Source organism: Empidonax traillii, unplaced genomic scaffold, assembly GCF_003031625.1.
Source record: "Empidonax traillii isolate 1590-97213 ecotype Southwest subspecies unplaced genomic scaffold, ASM303162v1 scaffold1094:size393979, whole genome shotgun sequence".
In the NCBI taxonomy this organism is placed as follows: Eukaryota; Metazoa; Chordata; class Aves; order Passeriformes; family Tyrannidae; genus Empidonax; species Empidonax traillii.
In genome coordinates, this window is record NW_020956287.1 from 66072 (window position 1) to 82876 (window position 16805).

At 43.0% G+C, this 16805-nt stretch overlaps 1 protein-coding gene across 5 annotated transcripts in view; it reads right to left on the minus strand.

Annotated features, from left to right (window-relative positions):
• The window catches only part of SULF2 (sulfatase 2), a 113698-nt gene continuing 96893 nt past the window's right edge, over window positions 1-16805 (minus strand). For 4 of the 5 annotated variants that reach the window (XM_027904809.1, XM_027904807.1, XM_027904811.1 and 1 more), the window contains 11 exons: window positions 14797-15004; window positions 9669-9912; window positions 7761-7857; window positions 7336-7430; window positions 6122-6181; window positions 5530-5699; window positions 4960-5102; window positions 4610-4733; window positions 4118-4148; window positions 3777-3833; window positions 1-2742 (listed from right to left, as the gene is read on the minus strand). In XM_027904809.1, the coding sequence (XP_027760610.1) occupies window positions 2712-2742; window positions 3777-3833; window positions 4118-4148; window positions 4610-4733; window positions 4960-5102; window positions 5530-5699; window positions 6122-6181; window positions 7336-7430; window positions 7761-7857; window positions 9669-9912; window positions 14797-15004 (1260 nt within the window). In that variant the 3' untranslated portion in view covers window positions 1-2711. The remainder of the gene's footprint in view (window positions 2743-3776; window positions 3834-4117; window positions 4149-4609; window positions 4734-4959; window positions 5103-5529; window positions 5700-6121; window positions 6182-7335; window positions 7431-7760; window positions 7858-9668; window positions 9913-14796; window positions 15005-16805) is intronic. The other variant, XM_027904808.1, reaches the window with a different exon arrangement.

Here is a 16805-nt window from a genome sequence, read left to right on the forward strand (position 1 = left end):
TTTGAATGTTGCACCAATTAGCACACCTTTTATTTTAGAATTTATGTGCAGACTACCAGATGACAGAATGATACAGCAAGTATGAAACCATGTAATTCTGAGAGCAATATTTAAAAACATTCTCAGGAGAAGGCATACAGTATTGAGAACTGCATTTAAGTTTAGTTTACATTGTAAGTATTGCTTGAAATATCTGTATCTTTATTTTGCAAAACAGAAAAAATCATGGGGACTGATTTATAAAAGAGTTGGTTGTAAGGTATTACGGCCCTTCTGGCTTTTGTGTTTGGATGTTAATAATAATGTAAATAAAGGTTTCTATTTAAAATCAGAGCTTGATTAGCTGTCTAATACTTTAAGGTTCATGACTGTATCCTGCAAAGGTCAGAGAAAATTTGGTGCTGCCACAGAGGAAAACTGTGCAGAGAAGGATTTACATCTTTTCCTAATTGGCTGCAAAAGCTGAGGGAGCAACAACTGAGACCTTTCACTGATGAGCCCCATTTCGCATCCAGACCAACTGGGGTGTGTTGTCTTTGTCAGCTCAAACAGCAGTTTGGACAGGAGCTGGAAGGTGAAGAGGAGGCAGCTTTCCCCAGTTTGGCAACAACTTACTTACCTTTCACAAAGCAGCAGCTGCTTCTTGTGTCCCACACAACCCCACAGCTCAGGATTTGGAGGAAAGGAACACGGTGACTTTTTTCAACAGGAGCAGGAACACTGGGCCCTGCAGGATTTTGACCATCACACCCTCAGCTGGCCAAGGACTAAAGGCTGAACACACACAAAAAAAGGTAAGTGCCAATTTTTTTTAAAATCTGACCTCAGATTCTTCCTGTAAAGTTTAGCAGATGGCTAAAACTTTTCTCTGGGAAGCAGCAAAATTGTGTTTCCTTTTTTACTTATTTGTATTGATCCAGGATCTCATCATCATTTACTAGATGTTTCTGATAATCCATGAAAGCTGTAACAAGTTACAAAGAAAATCTATGGCTAGATTAGGACAGGCAATCATATTTTACTTCCATAATTAAAAAAAAGCAAGAAAATTTTGGGAAGTATATTTGACTTACCACATGTAATACAAATATGCAAACCTAGTCTTGCTGTATAACACATTTACCAAGCCACCACTTCTGCTTTTTGAGCAGTTTGTTGATTTATAGGGGGTTCTTATTGGTTTTTTTCCTTAGTTCCTAAATCCAAGTATATTTTCTGAGAAGAGGGGGGTTTGGTACCAGAGATCTGTATGGCTGGATGTAATGCCACTTGATTTTCCTTATGTGCAAAACCAGGAAGGGTTCCAAAATAATTTCCAAAATGCTGTGGGTTTTTTTTTTTTTTTTTACACTACATTTCTAAAAGAGCAAGTTAAGTTTCTGTTTTAAAAGAAAAAGAACCTCTTTGTTAGGAGTGAAGGCCACAGTTGGTCCAGTCCTGCCCCATGAGTGCCCTCAGGCATGTGCCTTTAAAACAGGTAGCAGAGTAACAGGAAGTATAAATACAAATCTCACCCCCAGTGCCTGTGCTGCAATGGCCTGTACTACAATGTATTTAATAATGTCCTTATGAAAATACTCAAGTAATTCTGTACACTGTGCTTTAGTAAAATGATAGGGTGGGGGGTTTTTTTTCCCTTTAAAAGCCTTTAAACAGTAACTGTCGTTCAGAACTTCTACTTTTTTTGTAGACTAAACTATTAACTAGATTATTGTTTATTGACTACAAGTATTGAAATTCTCAGAGCTGCCTTTTTTAAAAAATAAATGTAAAAGTTACACTGCTGAGCAAACGCTGCTTTCTCAGAGGAACTGTTTTGGTTTTGTACATACAATAGGCTGTTACCACATAAAAAACCTTCATACAAATCTCATGTTGTTAAAATTTGAGATGTACATTTACTAAAACTTTCAGTGCTTCTCAAAATGGATGAATTCTGACAACAGTAAGTAACGTTTTGAGAAAAACGGGGCGTGGGCATTACACTCTTTTTTATTAACAAAATTCTTTACAACCTGAAGGAATTGATTTGCAAACAGTATATTGAGCAATATTTTACACAACCCCTCCACAACTCTGTTAGTCAGGATTTTCTCTGATCTGCACCGAGGTGGCAGAAGGATGGACAAACAGACGTGGAACTAAAACGTATCCTCGGAGGGGACTGGAGAATTGTCGTGGTGTTGAGAACGCTCAGTGCTGCTCAAGGTTCTGTTCAACCACTGCCTCTACCCCAGCAGATGGAAAAGCATCCATGTTTTCTAAATCTTGCTTTAGAGTTATACTTGGCTGTGAAGTGTTTCTCGTGACAACTGAAGATAGAGTTGAACTGAAAATCGTCTGGAGTTCCTTCAGCTGTCCCTGTAAACGCTGGAATGGCTCTTTGGGATGGGGCTGTGCTTCCTCTTCTCTCAATTCCTGGCTCAGCCTTACTTGTGTGTTCTGGAAGTAAAATGCCTCGTGAAGCAGGTGAGGTATAATCCAAAGCAAAAAGCAGGTACAATAGTGGAGTTCAGAGACCTGTATTTCTGACAGCATGTCCCACAGTTTCACTGCCTCTATTTAACTCACTCACCAGTGCAAACATTCTATCTATTTCAGCCTCAAAGTTTATCCAGTCCTTCAGGCTAATGTTACAATTCATTTAGTCTGTACATGGATTCAAGTTCTGGCCAGTTTGTATCCTCATGGAGGTGCAGCAGTTGGGGAGATTAGCCCTCCCAGCCTTCCCACAGTTGTCCTCTTTAAAATAAAACAAAAACACAGTTTTAGTGTATAACATTCTAGTAGAAAGCAGTTAAATATTTTTAATGATTCCATGCAGTAAAAAAACAATGTGCACCACCTATAAAACCACAGCACGTGTATGACAAACAATCCAACTGTTTGAAACTTCAGCCTGTACAAAGCTTGTTAATTCAAGCTTCACTCTGGTTCTAAAGCCAGTCCTAGATCTCTTCAACTAGAAATAAAAATACTCTAGAACATGAGCAAATCCTCCTGGGCGAGGGAGAAGGCCAGACTGTGTCTAGGAAGGGACTTGTGCATATTTTTTCCACTGCTCAGTTTGAGAGCTCTTCATGGTGTTCAGTGAACTGAAATCTCTGCCTTCTTTTTAAGGGGAGATTCAGAGACAGGAATGGACAAAGGTAACTTTTCAAGTACTCAAATTTGTATCTCACCTTTGAGCTCTGGCAGGCTGAGAACTGAACAGCATAGTCAAGATTTAAAGGCCAGCTCAGTAAGAAAAAAGCAGTCCTAGATACAAATCTGTCTTGTAGTCTACTTTCTGTTTTAACTTCCCTTTTTTTTGCTCACAACAGAAGGCTGTGGTCAGACAAAGAGCAAAAAAGGACATGACACTCTCTCTGCTCGTGAGAAATTACAATCAGTTTTGTTCTTCCTGGATTGGGTGAAAAACCTCAAAGTAGCTGCTACTAATTTAAATTTAGGCAAAACCATTATACTGGTCTTTAAGTTTAACCGGCAGGTAGCCATAACTGGTCTCTTCAGCTGAGCATCTGCCTTTACTCATTTGAAAATGCCTTGACCTCAATGCTCCTGCAGTCCCAAAAAACGTGGACCAAGAGGTTTAGGGCAGCATTTGTCAGTAATGATGGAAGTATTGTATTTCTTGTGTAATTTAGAGGGCTTCCCACTTTAAGCTTTCCATGAGAATAGATGATGATGTTATAAAAGGTGCTGCATGCAAAAAGAGAAGTGAAGGAAAAAGCTAAGTAAAAGCAAATGCTTTTGGTGAACTGCTCCCAACTCACAGTGACTTGGCAGATGATGGTCTCTTCACATCTGGCCATTTTCGACGCTGAAACTGCCTAATTTTCAAGCAGCAAAAGGAGAAAAAAGTTAACCATCACCAAGAAAACCACCAGCACTACAGTCTGAAAGATGAGGAAGGAGAAGAGTTCAGCCTGAATTTTGACTAGAAGTTAGAACGTGAAACAAACAGCTCCAGCATTTCAAAGCAACTGGGGGGGAAAGGCCTTTCAAATGCCCTTCCAGGCCATGCCTGTCCATGTGGTTCCCAATCCCACACTTGTTCCCTCACCTTGAAGGTATTAGTTAAGAATAATAATGTAATTTTTTAAAAAAAATGTACCTGTATTGCTCGTAGCTTCCATCTTTAAGTCCTAGGTGAAGAAAAATTAACAATGTTACCAGGGATTGCCTGTATCAGGTAAGACAATTTAAAAAAAGACTTTGACAGATCACCCAACGCCCTGAGTAACCTGGTGTGCCCTCACATCTGACCCTGCACTGAGCACAAGTTTGGAGCAGAACTCCACAAGTCTCTTCCACCTTGAGCTGGTCTATCAGGGTATTCTTTCCCTCTTTCACCAGTATCTTTCCTCATCATCTTCTGCATCTCTGTAACACTCATCACTAGGCTATTTAAGTGTCATTCTTAATTTTAAAAACATTACACGTAACACAAATTGAACACATACAAAAACCTAAGCATGCAGTTACCAGCCTCAGCAGGACACTACCAGTATTAAGAAATACTAAAATTCTTTTGACTGATTTAAGTTTCATATTTCCCATTTCCTTTTGGGGAGTTTGTGAGTGCAACAACAGGAAGGGCACTTACCTAGATCCATGTTCCTGGTTCTTGGATTGCATTGCTTATACCCTTTGCAGCTTCTGAGTTCCATGAGCTGGACATGCAGTTGGTTGAGAACATCTCTGTCGAGCGTATTCACTGCATTAATCAGCTGCAATAAAGAGGGGGTTCTTGTTGGTAACTATTGCTCTGTGGTTTGATGGCTTTCATATATGGAATGCAGGTTGTTTATTTGCAACAGGAAAGAGCCAAATTATACTGGTTTCAGTGATACGGGCCTTAAATTACATCCTGCAGCAATACTGTGCTATTTGATCATCAGTAGGGAAAAATGCTGCATTTCTTGAGCTGTGAGCTTGAGGTCTGTGATCAGATACCTGATATGGATCGGTATTGAGATCAAAATACTCCAAAAATCCAGTAGCAAATTCACAGAACAGGAAGTTGTGGGTCTCGTTGATTGTCCTCAAACACCAGTACGTGTTGTTGTTGGCACTGGTACAGGCACAGAAAGGGCCCACTGCAAATTGAAGAGTTACAAAGGCATCAGCTACAGTCTTTAGCACTGCTAATTATTTCTGTTTGTAGCATTACTTCATTCACAGAGGGGAACTCTCACTCCTGAGCTCTAAAGCAGAGAATGCCCTCCAGCATCAGCCTCTTGTTCCGTGCACACCCCGTGACAGGGGGAATTAAAGCAGCTCCTTGTCCAGCTGGGAAACATTCCAGATGGTGAGATACCACACCCATCAGTGTACACTGCTGTCTGCTGGTTACTTGCAGTTGTTTTTACCTCCCTTGCCTTTTGTGCAGCACTGAAACAGATTCTTTCCTTTGGGGCAAACTGCACAGCTTTGGATACACAGGCAATGGAACCCGGATCCAGTAACCCACCAGCCCAGCCCAGCCCAGCCAGAACCCTCCTCCCGAGTTCACAGCATCCTTACGTGTCCACAGGGGAGCAGTCTGCCAGTGCTGGTTGTCGTGGGTGAAGCAGGTGAGGCCGGGCATGCTGCACGTGTCGTTGTTTTTGATTCTCTTCAGCAGTTTGCGCAGCTTCTTCTTCCTCCTCTGCTCCCGCAGCAGCCACAGCCTGTCCTTCTCCTGGAGGGCCTTCCTGCACACACCAAAACATCGGGGTCATGCAAACTCTGGTACACTGGAATGCACCTAAAAAACCCCAAATAGCTCATACAAATTAGCTGCTCTGAGGGAAAGAATCAACATCTTTTGAATTAAATGGCTTCTCTGCCAAACAGAGATGACTCTGCAGTTCAACAGCGCTGGAAAATAAAAATGCAGCCAAAGGGACTTCCAGGGCTCGCCTGAGGTCTGTGATAGGACATTTCCCAAAGCAGGAACCTTATCTCAGAATTTTCTAGCATTTTGGTGTGGGCCTAGTTCCTTGCCCAGTGTCTCTGTGTTTATGCTTTTTAACACAGGATAAAGGAGATACCAGTACTTCTGCTTAGTTTGTACAGTCCAAATGTTATAATGTCTTGGCACATCCTCTTTCAAAAGGAACAGCCCTTCACTTACTTGAAAGGATGAAGACTGGATCCCTTGTGCCTCAGTTTGGTTTTGTGTTTGGAATGGTAACTGGAAAATAAAAAACAGCATTGTTGGTGAACAACAGAGAGAAGGGCCCCTATTTGTACCACACTATCAGACTGGGTTTGAAGCAGATTTAATCCAGTGTCACCTCTCCCTTCATTCCTTAGTGTACAGTGAATAAAGACAGCCTGGCTCGACTGGGCTGGGCCCTTTGTTGGTAGCTGGAAGTTCCAGCGAAGCTAACAGGATGGATTGAGCTGTCCCAGCAAGAGCAGTGCCTTATGTATTCTGAGGCAGAACAGCCTCAGCCAATAGCAATGTTTTCTGACTACTAAAGTCACTACCCAAAAACATCAGCAAACACAAACTTTAATAGATGTTGTTGTTCTGAATTCAGTTAGTTCACAAATTAAAATTCCCTTCAGAACAAGTCTTTTTAATTCTTAATGCTATTGGGAGCTTTCATAAATTTAATCCTTATAGCAAATTAACAGATAAGATCAATAAAGAGCTATCTCCTTCAGTCAGTTTTTTTTAATCTTGCACAAGATTAAAAGAAGCAACAAGAACCAACAATGCAGAGACGATGGCAGCTCATCACTATTCCAGCACCTGCTACACTTCATGCACAAGTGATCTGTGGCAGGGACAGAAATGCCTGTTGCCCTGAGCCAGTGGTGGTTACAAACACAGGTAACACTGCACCAGCTGGTAAATTCCTGCTTCTCCCAACAGATGTAGCTGTGATTTCATCTTAGCAGATAACACATCCAGCCTTGAAAAAAACCTGAATGGGAAGAAATCCCCTCCTCCCCCACCCATACAGTTCACACGTTATTGTTTCTGTAACAGGTTTGTGTAACTGCACCATGATGACAATTCGCCCGTGTCAGAGTTGTCAGAAAAAACCCTGCAGCTTAAAATATTCATCTCTGATATTTAACAGCAGCATCTTCAGTACAAGAGCAGAACTAATTGGTTTACAAGCCCTGTTACATCATCACCACTTGACACAGGCAATTAAACTGCTGCCTGGGAGAAGGTGTGTCGTGTACTTGGGCAGGAGTCCAACCCGCTGAAAGCACATTCAGGGCAAGCAGCAACCACTGAACAAACCAGATCCTGATGCCTCCTGTGAGGAGATAAATCAGTTACAGTTTCACACCTCCAATAATTATTCTGAAGTACACAAGAAATACCTTATCTTGTTACAATCACACTCCTCGGGTCGTTTCTTCTTTAGATGACCTCTCACCTCCCTCAGGTTTTTTATTTTATTTTGCAAGGTTTCAATCTGAAAAAAAAAAAAAAAAAGAGGTTAAAAAATACAGGATGATTTAGTCTTATTCTAACCTTCTCAAGTTCATTGTGCTGTCACCAAAGGCTTCCTCTTCACTACCTTCCACAACAGTTCTCTCCTCCACTCACCATCCTGTCTTCACAAACTTGTGCAAGCCTAATTATCCCTGAAATGTCTATTCAGAAATCAGCCAGCAAGTTCAAAAGGTTCCAGAGAGGAGGGACAAAGACACCCAGGGGCAGACAGACACACACACAGTCAGCACGATCCTATCAGCCCACAGAAAACCCTGCTAAAAACACACACACTGACACCAGCACTGACCTCATGGTCAATATGAAGTTTATGGTCCTTCCAGGCTTGCAGGGACCTGTACAGATCTGTGTCACACTGAACAGTGTCATTCTCCAGGATGTAACACCTTGGCACGGAAAAGCAAACAGTGTTTGTTACAGGGGATATACACACACACACAGAGCAAAACAAACAGCAGCTTTTCATAACACAGCTCCAGGACAAACGGGACCATGGATGGCAAATGACATGCAGGATTCAAAAAGCAATATTCATTCAGGAGAATACCAGCATGTTCTGAGCCAGGGAAGATGTCTGGCTTTAGAGCTGCCATGGAAATTTTAAAGAACTAGGAGAATTCAAGGAGACTATTTCCATCAAGCAGAACCTGTTGACTGCTTAATTTCTGTATGTAAATTGTGCTGCACGGAGTTCTTGCTTATTCATTAGACTGTCTGAATAAATCTCTACTAACTAGCAAGCACTGAGGGCATTACTCAGAAGCAGTTTCCCAGTGCATAACTAAGTGATGTAGGGGAAGGGGCAACAATAAAGTACTTCAATCTAAGATGTATTACCACACCATAAAGAAAAGGAAAAAAAAACAACCAAAAGAACAAACCAGATGCAAAGAAATTTTGCTGTTTTCTCCGAAAAGGATTCAAATTTGAGCCTGTCTCCCTGACTTCAAAGGCAAAATACCCTCTGACTATATTAAGTCCTTATGTTTCACTAAATTCTAGTAAAATCCAGTTTTTAAAATTCTCTCATAAGCAAGCAAAAAAAAAAAAATCACCACCTGACAGTTGTACCTGAGCACTTCATTAGGGTCAAATACCACACAGTCATTTCTGAATGCTTGTTTAAATTAAATCTCTTTTATTTACTCCTTTATTTTCTCCTTTTTTTTTTTTTTTTAAACCACCTCATGCATATTGTCCCACTGTCTTCTTTTCTGCCAGTGTTCTTGGGGAGTGCTCATGAATAATGCACAACCTTCCTGACAGTTCCTGGTATGGATTTGGGATTCACCCAGTAAGGCAGCAAAAAGTCGATTAAATTTGTTCCAGAAGAAAAGCACAAACAGTGATTTAAGGGTCCTGAACATTCATGAGAGCTGGGGTAAGAGGACAATTCTCTGATGCCAGCCTGGCTACCTTTCCTCCTACTGGCAAGTCTCCAACTCACTTCTGTGAACAGAAATCAAATTGAAAACACAGATACCAAGAGCAGTTAACTGGGTCCTGCATGTTCACATGAGTTAGTCATCAAACAATTTAATGACACTCAATAATGATTGGTGGTTTTCCTGATAATTCCCAAGCGGAAATGGTGACTAAACTCATTAAGGTACAGTTGAAAAGACACCATCAGTCCCCAGGAAATTTCCCTGAGGAAATTACTTTGACCCACGAGAGTGCTCAGACAATTGCCTTCCCTCTCTCCCAGTATGTTCCATTTCCCAAGGCTCCTGGCCCATCCAACTTCATTCATAACACAGATTTCCCTTTCCTAGCACTGGTTATAGAAAGCTTGTGCAAAGCACCCAGTGACACAAAACCAGCTCATACTCCAGCCAGGCCAGGGCACCCCCTGCACACTGATTTCCAAGGGCAAGGCCCCTCCTGTTGTCACACAGTGATCATGTAACTGCTGCAAACAGTTTTGCTTGTCCTCACTGGAAAATGCCCTGATCTGTGACTGCTGCCTCGACCCAGTGCAGAAGACACAAAAGCACAGCTGCATCTTCAGCCTCTGTACTGACAAAACTGCAGCAGAACCAAACACTGTTGTACAGACTGGAATAACAATTTTGGTGAAGCTAGACCAGGTGTCCAACAGGGGCACAATATGCTTAAGCACACTTTAACCCACCCGTTTAGGTACAGCAGCCACTTCAGCAGCAAAATCTTCTCAAACTCTACCCCGTGCACTCACCTGTGGGTCACTTTGATCAGGTTAGGGGCTGTGTACTCTGCAATGCCACCAGTGCCACTGTACTCCCCCATGTCTCTGTCTTCCTCCTCGTGCAGAACAGCCCTCTGCACCCTGCGCTGCTTGGAGATGTTCCTTGGTAAGATGGGCTGGAATCCATCCTCCAAACCCAGGCTATAAACAGCTCCCTCCAGCTCCACGGACACGGAACGGACGGAGCGATTCCGGACATAGCTTGGTTTGAATTCTGCGTGGAAAAAGAAATGAAGGAAGGGCAGAAGCAGCGCGTTACAATTCACTCCACTTTGTGGTTCCTGGGAGGAAAACAACCAGCCCGTACTGTGCTGTTTGGAATTAAGGGGACAGACAAACAGTGTTTGTGGCAGTTGTTCCTCTGAGCTGCTGCTTCCTCACCTCTGGCACGGGCAGAAGGATGGACGGACACCCCACAGCTCGGGAGAGGGCAGGTGCAGTGCGAACACAAACCAGTGGCAGAGGGGAAGGAGAACGTTCCTGTCTGGCCTCGCTGAGAACAAAGAGCTCGTTCGAGCGGGCGCTGCCGCTCCCCGCGGTCACCAGGCGGCAGCCGCACCTCGGGCACCGACCCCGCCAGGCACACCGGGACACCCTCACCCACCCACGGCCCTGCCTTCCTGCTGCCCTCCCTGCAAAGCTCCTCCGCCAGGATTCCCCAGCTCTTCCCGGAACTTGTCCCAGCATCCCCCGTGTGCAGCCTGAGCCTTTTCTCATTTCTGTGTTCATACTCCAAGGCTGGATGCTTGATTCTTTCAGGAGGGATTAGTATCCGAATCTGTACTTTTATCCACATCCCATTCTCTGCTTCACAGTTATTTTCCTGATGTGCAGCCCAATCTCAGTGAGCTTCTCCAGGAAGCACCACCCTCCAGTGCTCTGCATTCCCTCAGACTTTGCTTCTGAATTTGCAGCCCAAAAGCAAAACGAAACATTTGTTATGAACAACGAAAATTGACGAAAGAAATACTTGTCATGCTTTGGCATTGATGCAGTGATTTTTTTTCAAGAAGCCTTACATTCACTTCAGATAGGCTGCACAGTCTCAGAAGCCGTTTTGCAGACTGTGGGAAGTGAAATAAACATCTGCTCTCACCTGAAACTGGGCCAAGCACTATATTTTTGTCAGCACCACACACAGAAAGTAGAATAGCAGCTGGATTGCCGGCTTTGCACATTTTCCACCTGTGGTTCAAAGTTTATTGCTGATATTAAGCCAGGTGAGTCACTGCTCAAGGGATAAAAAAAGTCACAAAAGACCAGCCTTACTGCAGGCAACCATTCAGGAAATGTTTGACTAAGAGAGAAGGAAACTCCCATCTTTTCAGATGCAGGAGAAAGTTCCAAAAAGCTACACCCCAACAATTAGATTCAAAGTATAAACTCCCATTTCTTTAATCACTCCCTCGTTTCATCTTGTTCAGCTCACCCAACTAACGTTTATCTTCCTTCCAAGTCTAATGTGCCAAACCCAGCATGCTGGACCTGCACAGATAATCATCTACACACATCCCTGAAGAGCTGGGAGCCAGCAGTTACCCCTCCCTGTGCAGCCAAACCCACCCAGCCTCGCAGGGAACAATCTGGGCTGGAGTGAGGCAGCTCCCAAAGGAGAGCTGGAAGCCCTTTATCCAACGAGCCACCCAGGGCTGACACCGTGCTGTGATCAGTACCAAACTCCACCATTTTCTGGGGAAGTGGTTAAAATATTTCATGAGATCAATATTCATTCGTGCTGGGCTCTCCCACCTGCAAAGTGCACTGCAGGCATAAATACCAGTGTTTAATTACTTATTAGTCGATCCTCCCCCAGGTTCACGTTTTACTCTCCAATCGATTTACCTCTGTACACAGCCCAAAAACAGCAGATCCTGAGCTGTTAAATATTTGGCCCAAACCATCTACACTCTCGTCTTCAAGTTATTCAAGCTAAGCTGAGTCCCAATGCTTCTCTTCCCCAGCTACTCCAGAAACTGCCTGCCTTAAAGATGGAACTGCTGAGAAGCTGCAACCCCAAAACTGAGTCTCAAAACCCAGAAAAACTGAAGCCAAGAAAGCCAACTGGTTTCAGTGCCCTGTTCAGCCAGCTGGGTCATCCTGGGTCACACAACCAGCATGTCTGTCTTCACTGGAACCTGAAAGGAGCATTTCCCACTAACATCTATATATTTTGCATTTGGTAGACAAACAAGCAATTTTTTTCCACAACACAAAGTAAAATTAGGCACTTTAAAGACCTTTTTAAAAAATATCTCCAGTGTCTAGAAAATGGATGAAGTGTATCGAGGGAATTCTAGAAATGTTTTGAATCTGTGTCCCTAGATATTTCAAAGAGGAAAAAACACCTAACCCACAAAATTTTCTTGTATCCCATTTACTCACAACAGCTATGAAAAATCATACTTCAAATGCATTATCTTTAACGTAACTGATTATTTTTTCTTTTTTAACAACAAAGAATGCCATTTTGCTCCAGCATTGAGACGACCTCAAAGGAAAAATGAATGACAGGAAAATTGGAATAATAATGCACTAAGCCCTTTGTACACACTTCTGTTTGTTTACAAATCTGTGTGGCCTATCATCATTTCCCTACATGCAGCTTGAGAATTCCTTTAATCACATACACTTGCTCATCACAGGAGAGGGAGATCAAATCCACAGCAATAAAAACACAACAGACCACAAGAGAGCTGAAGATTTTAAGAGCTCACTAGTACTTTAAACTTTCTACCTACTGCAAAGCTCTGTTTCATCTTCCTTATAAAAGCATGCTAAAGAAAATGTTTGCAAAAATTCAAACATTCTTGACACCTAAACCGAGATTACACCAAATATTAATGCCCATGTGTTTCTGGCACTTAAAAGCCTTGTGGAAAAGTTCTGCATTTTTAGGTGGCCCAAATGGCCCAAACATGACATGATCCCACTTTATAACTGACTTGACTCAGTTTAAAGAACACTGCTGCCTGCTAAATGCACTGGGGCACCTGAAAATGAGTCATCAGAAAGGAATTATTTTATCAAAACATTTGCTGCTCCAGCCCCTCTATCAGCAATTTAGTCTGGCCTTTCAGATCACTTGTTCTCACTATTCATAAGTGGTTTTAATCTTTCTGAAAGGCCAATCCTTGTACCCCATTAGGGTTTGCCATGTGCTTGATGCACCAGACATGCAGGGCATCCAGCCTGGTTTTCTGCAGGTGTCTGTGGATCAGAATCCTTCAAAACCGCCCTCTGCAAGTCTCTTCTGCACACAGCAGGACGGAGTGGTTGGTCAGGGCACTTCTTTCAAAACTACAGCATTAATGAGGACATGACCCTAGTCCAGTTTGAAAGGTCTATTTTCTATTTAGCAATTGTTCAATCCTATGAACAGCATTTACTGGCATTCAAATAGGCCTGCAGTATCATCTCAGGCACTCAGCAAATTCTGAGCAGCCGACCCCAAAGGTGCCCGAAGGACTAAACAACCCAGCACAGACTGCACTTCATCCCAAGTCTCACGAAACAAATCATAAAAAGCCAAATACACATCAGGAGTATCCAGGTTCCCTCTCACTACACACAGCCCAGCCTTCCACATGAGCTGTTTAGAAAACCCTCCTTTTGTTACCTTGACTTGCCCTGCTTTGTGCTCAGCTGCATTTGGACAGATTGGACAAGGGAAGGGGAAGGAACAGCCAACACCAAATCCCAGAATCTCTGCCAACAGGTCCAAGTGAACCTCTTCCCTGCAGAGCACAGGATGTGGGCAAAGGGAGAGACAAAGCATCAGTGGAGGCAATTATTTTACTTAAGACACGGGCAATGGCAACCTAATTGGCAAGATCCTATCTCGAGCTGCTGAAGTTTATGCCTTGAGGTTCAAGGAGGTGAGGGAGCTGAGGTGTGAACTCTTGCCTCTTCTGAGCAGAACACAGGGAAAAAACACACCATTCCGAGTCCTCTGCTGCAGGGAGCAACTTTCACGTTTTTGCCTCAGCCTCTCCACATACATAAACCAAAGGTAATTATGCATTTAACCACCTCCTTTGGATGTTGTGGAAATTAGTTCATGTTTAGAAAAGCACTGAGGAAAAGCACTTAAGTAAGTGTTAAGTGCTATCAGATAGCATTATGTTGGCTTCACTTAAATTGTTTTCCTCTTCTCATTTAAGTGCCTTCAATCTTCACCTGTTATTTGAATCCCCAGGACTGAACTTTCTTCTCTGGGACTTTAAAAAAGGAAGTAGTCAATTAAGTGCAAGTTCTAGTGTTTAAATAACACCAGATAATCTGCTGTGCCACATATTTAAACATCAAATATAGCTGAGTAATTTCACCCTGGAACCAGTAATTTTTTTTCAACTAAAAATTAGCTTAGTAGCTACTAATCAGCTTGCCAAGCAAATATAATGGGAGAAAATCAATTTAAACTCTGTTTGAAGTTTGTGCCAGGTCATTATACAGAAAGACTAATCTGCTAAATAATTAAGGTTCCGTATTTGTGGAGTGAGACGAAAGAAACATTACGAGTCACTAATAATTCCGTGCTTCCATTTGCCTCTAATCTATAATTAGGCTATATACTTCAAATATATGTGTTAGTCTGAGTAAGGTCAGGAAAATGGGCTTTCTAAAGAAAGCACCTGATGTGTGCCAAGGGAACTAGAAGCAGAGTCATCCCCTTTGGTCGTTATCTCTGGTTAAAAGTCAGCCTTGTCTCTGCTGACTGAGCACAAGGAAAGGACGTTGGAAGCCAGCAGCTTCTGTAACAAAGCACACACATCCTTATTAAAAATAAATTACTGCAGCAGCAGCCCCAAGCATTGCAGTAGCTACAGAAAACTGGAGGATTTGCTGTAGAACACTGTTCATGTTCCATGGCCAATATAACCACGTGCTATTTGCCACGTCAGTGTGTGCACCGCACTTCCCAGAACAAAACATTCTTCCTACAGACAGACTGACTGTCCAATATCCCACTGTTTGACAGAGAGGACACACAGGGAACAAGCAGACAGAACACCCATGGGAGCGAGGACCGTACCCTTTAGAGAACAAACCTGTGACAGCTCCCCAGGGCAGGGACACAACATGCAGTGGGTTCACTTACTTTTCTTGGAGAAGAGTTTCTTTCTTTGCCCAACGTGGCTCAGCTTGTATTCATTCTCCTCACAATTGCAGTCTTCCCTGTTCCTGCTGTAGTACTTGGGTAAGAGATTGGAGGTGCCTTTGCGGTTCCCTGCAGCTGCCAAGTTCGCCATTCCCTTGCACTTGTGCAGCTTCAGCTTTCCACTGGCATCTTCCACACACTGCCACTTCTGCAAGAAGAATTTGGTCATTGAAACTCTGTCCCAACTGGGCTCTGTCTAATGGCCAACTGCAGCAATCTATCAGATATTCCCCGCTGTGGTCAACTGGGGCTCAACTATCACCCACTACCAAAGCAGAGGTTTGTAATCTTCCATTTTCAGACAAACCAGGAACTCTTTGGAACACCCTCACATTTGTTTCTCATTTTGTTTCTTGGAGGCAGAACAATGGAAATTTCTTAACAAAATCAACGCTACAGCCAAAAACACGGAGGTGACAAGTGACAACTTTCAGAAGCGTAACTGTGGCATAAACCAAGGACGTTCAAGCTGTATCCCAAATCCTGATAATCTCATAATTATAACCCACAACTCAGTGGGACCAAACTCTTCAACTTTATGGAAGTTCTCCAGATAGAATCATGGAGTGGTTTGGGTTGGAGGGAACCTTCAAGACCATCTCTGTTCAACCCCATTGCCATGGGCTGGGACACCTTTCACTACACCAGATTGCTCAGAGCCCATCCAGCCCGGGTTTGAACACCTCCAGGTATGGAGCACTGCCTTGCAAAAGTGCCTGTTTCTCTTAACTGACCTTTAAAAGGCTCGGAGCATCCCTGGAAGTCTGCAGTTGGACAAGTTTATCTCCATCTTGAGTGCTTCTATTAACAGCTTTTCCTATTCAACACCCTTGGGCTAGACTGGCAATGGTGACTGCACTGGATGCCTCTGAGGCTGAGAATGCTTCCCCTCTTGTACTCAAACTAGAGCAAAAACTTATCTCCCATCTCCAACCAACTCCCTCTGTTACTCCACACCTGAAGTAACTTGCTCACAGTTGCCTTTGTGCTGCTGTCAGAGCTGCACCGAGGGCAAGGCAGTTCAGCTGCCTTCAACCTGGCACAGTTCCACCCACTGCCCCAAATGATTTCACCTACTCCTTCATTTACCAACACCCTACCAAATACAGAGGCTTCAAGATAAAACAAAATCCCCCCTTGTAGTAGCAGCTGCTGCTGCTTTAAATGGAGTCTCTCCAAAACATTTCAGCTTCTTGCTGAGTCTTGAGAAGAGTTCCTCTTTCTTCTTATTACAAAATCCTAAGCCTGAGCCTCCAGGACTCCCTGCAATATTGAGAATTTTCCAAATAAAGGGACAGAAGGACAAACAGCTCCCAAGCCTTGCACTGATGCACACAAACTTGGCTTTACTCTGAGCACAAGGGATCACAGGAAATCCAGGAGAGACACTGACAGTGAGACATTTGGATCAGACACCTTTGCATGACCGTCCCCAACCAAATCACTCCACATTTACCCAGGTGGGGTACAGAATTAACCTCTGAAGCCTAAATTGCTCTCCTAATTTTATAAATGCCCAACATTGATTGATGCACAGACCGAGGTTTGAACTTAAAGTTATTTCACCAGAATAAGCAGTGGTTTCTTTCCCAGCAAAAAAGAGATGTAAAAATGTTCGGTGCTGCTTCCCACTTCAATTCATCTCAACTTTATTTTGGAAAATATATACACAAACTGCATTTTCTGCTCAGTAGAGCTCTATGCCATAGGTGTCTAATACATGAAAAATCAAGATTCAACAAAGGCAAGTCAAATGCCATGATGAGAATTACTGCAAGTAAGTGCTCTGATGTGTGGCCCAAAAATATTTTTTCTCTATTTTCTTTCATCTCTTGTCAAGAGAGTGATGCTCATTTTCCCTCTCCAGGTGAAGCAGAAAAAAAAATCCTTTAATTTTTGGTGCAGTTTCAATCTTTCCAATGCAGCTTCATGCTACAGTGAAAACATCC